This window comes from Rattus norvegicus, chromosome 14 (assembly GCF_021556685.1).
Source record: "Rattus norvegicus strain SHRSP/BbbUtx chromosome 14, alternate assembly SHRSP_T2T, whole genome shotgun sequence".
In the NCBI taxonomy this organism is placed as follows: domain Eukaryota; kingdom Metazoa; phylum Chordata; class Mammalia; order Rodentia; family Muridae; genus Rattus; species Rattus norvegicus.
In genome coordinates this window covers 14,660,084-14,668,072 of record NC_141547.1, presented here as the reverse complement: position 1 = coordinate 14,668,072, position 7,989 = coordinate 14,660,084, and the positions used below count along the sequence as shown (strand labels likewise).

At 42.2% G+C, this 7,989-nt stretch overlaps 1 protein-coding gene across 2 annotated transcripts; it reads right to left on the bottom strand.

The window, feature by feature from the left end:
- Nucleotides 1-1,707: 1,707 nt before the first annotated feature.
- On the bottom strand, nt 1,708-4,358 carry LOC148001241 (PRAME family member 8-like). Of its 2 annotated transcripts, XM_087584732.1 has the most exons (3): nt 4,072-4,358; nt 3,021-3,614; nt 1,708-2,275 (listed from the first exon to the last, which is right to left on the bottom strand). In XM_087584732.1, the coding sequence occupies exons 1-3, from the start codon at nt 4,356-4,358 to the stop codon at nt 1,708-1,710; spliced, it is 1,449 nt and encodes a 482-aa protein (XP_087440858.1). The 2 variants fall into 2 exon arrangements, with proteins under 2 accessions (XP_087440858.1, XP_087440859.1); XM_087584733.1 differs by lacking the exon at nt 3,021-3,614.
- Between the last annotated feature and the right edge of the window lie 3,631 nt (nt 4,359-7,989).

Genomic DNA, 7,989 nt, shown 5'->3' with positions numbered 1-7,989 from the left:
GATGGCTCAGGAACTAAGACTCCAGGCTCTCCTTTCAGACAACCTGAGTTCAATCCTAGACAACCATCTGCCAGCTCACAACCATCTTAGCACTCTGATGCCTTCTCCAGTCATGAAAATGTACAGCTAAATAGCACATGAATATACATAAAATGCATATAGAAATAAATGTTGTATGTTGACAAAGTCCTCATTTCCTTTCACTCATCCTTGGTACAGGAGCTCAAACACTGGATACCACAGCAAATGAGGACACTGCTCACCAGTTGAGCTCAGTTGACACACCTGAAACTCCACATGCTCTCAGCACAGAGCCACACAACTGCAACTGATCAACACCCCCATTTTAATTAATTGGGCCATTTTTAATTTCTTTGTGAAATTGAGGGATTTTGTTTAAATATCAAGAATTCTTCAGCTAGGTGTATATTTGCCTGTGTATTATGTAGGTTTGTTTATGTGATAGTTGGTATCCACAATGGCCAGAAAAGAGGGTTTTATCGCCTGAAGCCTGAGTTCCAGTTGAGACCCACCTGATTATAAGCTCACATATCAAACTGTGGTCCTCTGCAACAGTAACATGTGCTCCTAGCCTGTGAGCAATCTCTCTCAAACTATAAGTGATTTGTTTTAGGAATAGTAAAGCATGTTTACTGAGGGCAAATCTTAGGTGAGTTCACTGGTCCCAAGGAATAAGTCCAGGGATCTGGACATACAGAGAGAAAGACAGGTTGTAGGTGAAGGGAGAAAGAAGGAGCCTGAGAGAGGTTTCTTGTTCTTTTTTGTTCTTTTGTCTTCTTGTGTACAAATAAATGTCCACATCGGTTCCAATTTAGCTGATAACTTTATTAATCCTCGAAAGAGTATGAAATGTGATATTCCTGGCATCAATGTGTTTATTTTGGCTTCTCTCCAGAGGGCATTTGTTGAGTCCTTAAATTTAGATCCATTATTCAATGTAGACAATAACAATGATATGTAAACAGAGAACTTATGACTTATGTGTTTAATAAACACAGTGTATAATAATTTTATTGATAGTTCACTAAACAGTAAGGAATTACAATGACTAGTCTGAGGGTGAATTTTTCTTAGTTTTGCAAAGAAATTGTTTAGAATAAAATTCTTTTGTAAAGCAAATGCTTTATATAGTAGAGGGACCTGCATATTATTGGACACCTTTACATACACTTAGTGTACTACATAGAGTTTGGGAGTCTGTAGGAATAATGCTCTACAGACATGTGGCTGTAGTATAAAGGGCATAGAGGATCCTGCTAGTAATCTCATGGACTCATGACATAAAGATCAAGAGTAGACAGCCAGACTGGAAAGCCTGTTTACTTTGCCCTGGATTGTCTTCTTCCATTTAGGCATCTCTGAGGGGTGCAAGGGGCCTTGTGGTGTGAATGTGCTGTATTTTCATCTTCTGTGGTCCATTTAATACTACTTCACTGGAGTTGTGTCTATGTTGCTTACTTTAACTTAAAGGTTTAGTGCACTTAACTGCTCAGCGACACCAGAGGGTTGTAAATGTAGCTGAGGAAAAGACAAGGGAAAGAAGTGCCAAGAAACCTTTTTTTTTTATATACATGTCAATTTCACACTGAATTTTTCTGCACTTGTGCAATAAAAGTGTCTTTCCATTGTGATCCCATTCAACCCAAGCCTGGTTCTTATTGAAATACAGAAGTTCTATTTCCCAATTTACTGCCAGCAACAACAAAGCCTGGGCCCATTATGATAGACACAGCGCTCACCACATGTATAACAGATTTCTGTAGCAAAGGAGATATTCTTGGGCTGCCGTATTGCCCTGAGTGTATCCATGAGCTCACGACAAAGTTGGGCAAATCTTTCCACAGAAACTTGAGCTGAGTCATCATAGCACTCCAGAGGGGCAGGGTATTGTTCCACGTTCACCGTGCTCCAGTTGGCTGTGTGCTGCAACAGGTCCTTCAGAATGGGCATGGAGAATTTGTTGCTGTAGAACTTGACTGTGGTGAGCTGAGAGAAATTTCTGAGGGCAGGTAGGAGGGCATAAAGCTGAGAGTCCTTCATCCTACAACACTGCAAATCCAGAGTCTCAAGAGTGTCTGCCACTTTCTCTAGGAAACCTCTCAGAGACATAATATCCACATCATGTAAGATCACTCCTCTCAATTCCAGATGTTTTAACTGAAAGAGGCTCTTACAGCAGGAGAAGGAATTCAACTCATTCTGTGAAATTATGTAGCAAGTAACTGAGAAGGTCTCCAAAGGCGTCATCAGGCACCTAGGGATAGAACAGGGGATCAGTTCTGGCTGATAGTGTTGTAGATATTTGGCTGGAATGTACAGAGTGGTCGAGGGAACCAAGTGCCCCATGGTGAGTTTGACTAAATGATCAAGGACATCATTTATGATGCTTCCTGTTGAAAACTGCTCAGTCATGCCCACCCCACAGTTCATGGACTGACTTCACTCTCAAATTGAAAAGCGGTTCAGCCCGTGAGTCCAGAAAGCACACACAAGAACTTCCATCCCAGTAAAGTCCTGACAGCATCTCGACATTTGCTGTGAGCTCACTGAATCTGGATTCTATTCGTCCTTCTGAAATTACCCATGTTCTCATTTACAGGCCCTCTGTCCCATGCACTCAGTGCTACTTGGGCTCTCAATGTTTTATCCAAGGGAATTGAGGGAAGATAGAAGGTTGTTCTATAGCTCAGGTTCACCCTATGCTACTGAGTCCCCCAACTCCTGGGTATGAATCCTGGTAGAATTCCAACCCACTCTTATTATCTATCTTAACTCCAGGTCAATTCTCTAATTAATGAGTGCTCATTTGAAACACTTATTTCACCTGTAAAATTAACCGGGTGTCACTCAGTATACATGAAAATAGGACACAAATCCTGAGTCTTATGTGTCTCTGAATGTTTGTTCCTAGTGACTGCTGACAGCATACACCACTAATCCTTAAGGTAAGAGAGACAGATTTGCTTTGGGAGCTGAACTAGCTCTTCATTCTTACTTACCCTAGGACTTGACTCATGTGATCTCTAAGAAAATGGGGGCAAAACATACTGAGATGCTGGAGACAATTGAATTTGGAGAACTGAGAAATAAACTTCTTGATACACTTGGCTTCTCTGTCTCCTGTTTCATTGTGATTAGAGGAGATCATCCCTTTCAGGGGTTCCAGGAAGACTTTGCGGAGATTTCTCATCTGTCCAAAGTAGGGAGCAAAATGTGCCAGCTCTAACAGTGTCCACTCAGTATGCAGTTCAAATTCTGTGATATGCTGTGGATCAAAAACATTCAAGATCTCTCTGATAACATGGACCGGCAGATCCCAGATCGTCATCTTTGTACAGCAGAAATGTAGGGAGCCCTTTCTCTCCTGGGCCCACTTTAAGAAGCATGCTCGTTCTTCCTCAAGGCAAGAAAAGATGGACAGTTCAACTATGACCTTCACACGTTGCCTCCTCAGTGCATATCTGGGAAAGAACTTTGCTTCTTGCTTTTCCTCCAAGTTCTCTGCTGAATGGCTGCTGTCCTCTGCTCCAGTCCATATATTCCAGAAGTTATGGTGCACATTTCTCAGATCGAGGACCTGTAGTTTTGTCCTCCTGTTGGTGAAACATATGAACCTCATGAGACTCTGAATCAGCTTTTAATACATATATCTAAACTCAACTCTCCCCTATTGAGAGGTATGTTGTTTAAGCACCTGATATCCAAACTGGATTCAGGCATGCTCCAGATCCTTTCCCAGACTTATGTGCACTTGATTACTTTTATTTCACTAATGTAAACCTTACTTTTAATTAGTCACATTATTAGTGGTTGTGGGAATGCTAGGTATAGGCTCATTCTACTGTGAGGCTATATTTACTCTAGTACATATTCAACTATAATCCATATTCAACTATCCTTAGTTTAAGTAAATTGCTTTCAAGAACCATGTATCCCTGCATGATGATGAGATCAAAAATTCCTGATCCAAGTATAACCAAGCCAATCACCTTGACAATCTCTACTGTGCAGTTCGTGTGCTTTCTTATACAGTACATAGTTATTCCTTACCTTGGGTGAAACTTTCTTGTCAGTCGCATGTCTACTCCATCTAGCAGAGCCTTCATGGTTTCCCCATTAGGTGTCTTCATCAATGCCCCCACAGGGAGACAGGGAAAAGGCCAAGCTGCTACCATTTCCTTCACGAGGTTGATGTGTCTGCCCTCGAATGCCTCCTTGAACAGTGCTGGGAAGAGCATAGTAGGCAGCTCCCCAAGACAGGCTATGGCCATGGCCTCATTTCTTAGCAGAGTCTGCCTTGCCAGCTTCTGGAGTGTGGGTGGGGTATGCCCACTCATCTTCTAAGGTCTCCAGTCAGAAAGCTCCTGGGGAAGGAGTCAAAAAAGAATGCACTTTCAAGAAAAATTTATAAAACTTCCTCACAATCACAGCAATGATGAAGCTACTGCTCTGGCAATGGTAGAAATATCATTTTTCCTCTTCATCCTAAATTGGTCATGTAAAGAAAGACTCCCACACTGGCAATGTGGGAGATTTTTGATCCCTCAAATGGGTATATAATTTTCTGGTCAAAAGATTTTAAGTATGACACTTCCGTTTAAAAAACGGAAGAACGGAAAGAGAATTGATTGCCCAGACATATGGGCATTCTGAGACTGCAGGGCAGGAGAGACTGCCCACCTTTGCCTGCATGTCAGACCCAAGAGGAAACTGTATAGGGCCTCTGGGAACAGGAAGACAGGGGCACTCAAGTTGCAGGAGCCCTGCAGTCCAAACTGTGCCGGGATCTGAAGGGACCCAGTCAAACAACTCCCTGTACCCAAATCCCATAGGAAGAAGAGCTAGAACTTCAGAGGGGCATATACACCTCGAAAAACAGAAGAGACTACTCTCTGCCCACATTTCTGACTCTAGAGGAAAACACCTAGCACCATCTGGGCCTCCTATGCACAGGGACAGAGGAGAAGGTAGGGCAGGCCTTCAGGTTGCTGACCTCAAGGAGAGCTGAAACCCAGCCCCGAGGAATGACTTCAGACCCAAGACCAGAGGTAAGACCAACTTTTTTACTCCAATTGACCTGCTTGGTGGACTCAGGACACACAAAGGCAAAATTACTCTGGGACAGGACACTTCCGATTTTTAGCTAGCACCGGATCCTCCCTGATCACAGCCTAGAGCTCCCTGATCCAAAACCCCATGGGAGAGACAGCTGCCGCTCAGACGTGTGGGCAATCCTGAGACTGAAGGGCCTGAGATACTGCCAGTACCGCCCACCTTTGTCCACATCCCAAGAGGCAACTGTATAGGGCCTCTGGGAACAAGAAGATAAGAGCACTCAAGCTGCAGGAGCTTGGCAGTCCAGACTGTGCCTGGATCTGAAGGGACCTGGTCAAACAACACCTTGCACCCAAATCCCGTAGAAGGGAGAGCTAGACCTTCAGAGGGGCAGACACAACTGGGAAACCAGAGGAGGCTACTCTCTGCCCACATTTCTGACTCAAGAGGAAAACACCTAGCGTCATTTGAGCACCCTGTCCACAGAGACCCGGGAAAGGTGGAGCAGGCCCTTCTGGTTGCTGCCCTCAAGGAGAGCTGAAACCGAGACCAAGGAGCGACTTCAGGCACCAGACCAGAGGTAAGACCAACTTTTCTGCTTCAAGTGACCTGCCTGGTGGACTCAGGACACACACTCACAGGAACAGCTGAGAGCCAGTAGACAGGAACGACAACACGCCTGAAAGCAGAACACTCTGTCCCCATAACTGGCTGAAAGAAAACAGGAAAACAGGTCTCCAGCACTCCTGACACACAGGCCTATAGGAACATTCTAGCCACTGTCATAAATAGCAGAACAAGGTAACACCAGAGACAACCTAATGGTGAGAGGCAAGCCCAGGAACCCAAGCAACAAAAACCAAGACTACATGGCATCATCGGAGCCTAATTCTCCCACCAAAGCGAACACTGAATATCCAAACACACCAGAAAAGAAAGATGTAGATTTAAAATCACATTTGATCATGATGCTGGAGGACATCAAGAAAGATATAGAAACTTTTTTAGAGAAATGCAGGAAAACACAAATAAACAAGTAGAAGCCCTTAGAAAGGGAACACAAAAATCCCTGAAAGAATTACAGGAAAACACAAACAAGTGAAGGAATTAAAAATGGAAATAGGAGCAAAAAAGAAAGCACCAAGGGAGACAACCCTGGATATAGAAAGCCGAAAAAAAGAGACAAGGAGCTGTAGATACAAGCATCCCTTAACAGAGTACAAGAGATAGAAGAGAGAATCTCAGGAGCAGAAGATTCCACAGAAATCAGCAGCTCTGAGTGCTTGCAGAAAGAAACAGGAGAAAGCATATATCAACAGCTTGAGAGCACATGTAAAAGCTCTAAAACAAAAAGAAACAAATACACACAGGAGGAGTAGAAGGCAGGATATAATCAAACTAAGAGCTGAAATCAACCAAGTAGAAACAAAAAGGACTATACAAAGAATCAGCAGAACCAAAAGCTAGTTCTTTGAGAAAAAAAAACCAAGATAGATAAACCCTTAGCCAGACTAACCAGGGGACACAGAGAGTGTGGTGTCCAAATTGACAAAATCAGAAATGAAAAGGGAGAAATAACAACAGAGTCAGAGGATATTCAAAAAAATCATCAGTTCCTATGACAAAAGCCTATATTCAACAAAATACCAGGCACCAAAGTTAAATCAGGAACACAGAAACCATTTAAACCACCAGATAACTCCTACAGAAATAGAAGCAGTCATTATAAGTCTCCCAACCAAAAAGAGCACAGGTCCACATCAGTTCAGTGCAGAATTCTATCAGACCTTCAAAGAAGACTTCATACCAATACTATCCAAACTATTCCACAAAACTGAAACAGACTGAGGGCTACCAAATTCCTTCTATGAAGTCACAATTACTCTTCTACAAAAATCACACAAAGACCCAACAAAGAAAGAGAACTTCAGACCAATTTCCCTTATGAATATTGATGCAAAATACTCAATAAAATTTTAGCAAACCGAATCCAAGAGCACATCAAACCAATCATCCATCATGATCAAGTAGGCTTCATCCCAGGTATGCAGGGGTGGTTTAATATACAGAAAACCGTCAACATAGTCCACTATATAAACAAACTGAAAGATAAAAACCACGTGATCATTTCATTAGATGCTGAGGAAGCATTTGAAAAAATTCAACACACCTTCATGATAAGTCCTGGAAAGATCAGGAATACAAGGCCCATACCTAGAGCATAGTAAAAGCCATACACAGCAAAGCAGTAGCTAACATTAAACTAAGTGGAGAGAAATTTAAAGCAATCCAACTGAAATCAGGGACTAGACAAGGCTCCCACTCTCTCCCTACTTATTTAATATAGTTCTCGAAGTTCTAGCCAGACCAATCCAACAAAAAAAGGAGATCAAAGGAATACAGATTGGAAAGGAAAAAAATGAAAATATCACTATTTGCAGATGATTTGATAGTGTATTTAAGTGATCCCAAAAGTTCCACCAGAGAACTACTAAACCTGATAAAAACTTTCAGCAAAGTGGCTGAGTATAAAATTAACTCAAATAAATCAGTAGCCTTCCTCTACACAAAAGAGAAACAAGCTGAGAAAAAAATTAGGAAATGACACCCTTCATAATAGTCCCAAATAATATAAAATACCTTGGTGTGACTTTAACCAAGCAAGTGAAAGATCTGCATTGTAAGAACTTCAGGCCTCTGAAGAAGGAAATTGAAGAAGTACTCAGAAGATGGAAAGATCTCCTATGCTCCTGAATTGGCAGGATTAATATAGTTAAAATGTCCATTTTTAGGGGTTGGGGATTTAGCTCAGTGGTAGAGCACTTGCCTAGCAAGCACAAGGCCCTGGGTTCGGTCCCCAGCTCCAAAAAAAAAAAAAATGTCCATTTTTATCAAAAGCTATCTACAGATTCA

Bases quoted from the DNA above. Each gene is read 5' to 3' on its own strand.
- LOC148001241 (XM_087584732.1), bottom strand. From the start codon at position 4,358: ATGAGTGGGCATACCCCACCCACACTCCAGAAGCTGGCAAGGCAGACT. The intron at 3,615-4,071 runs GTAAGGAATAAC...TTTCACCAACAG, and splicing joins ACAAGAAAGTTTCACCCAAG to GAGGACAAAACTACAGGTCC. The intron at 2,276-3,020 runs GTAAGTAAGAAT...TTCTATCCCTAG, and splicing joins CACATGAGTCAAGTCCTAGG to GTGCCTGATGACGCCTTTGG.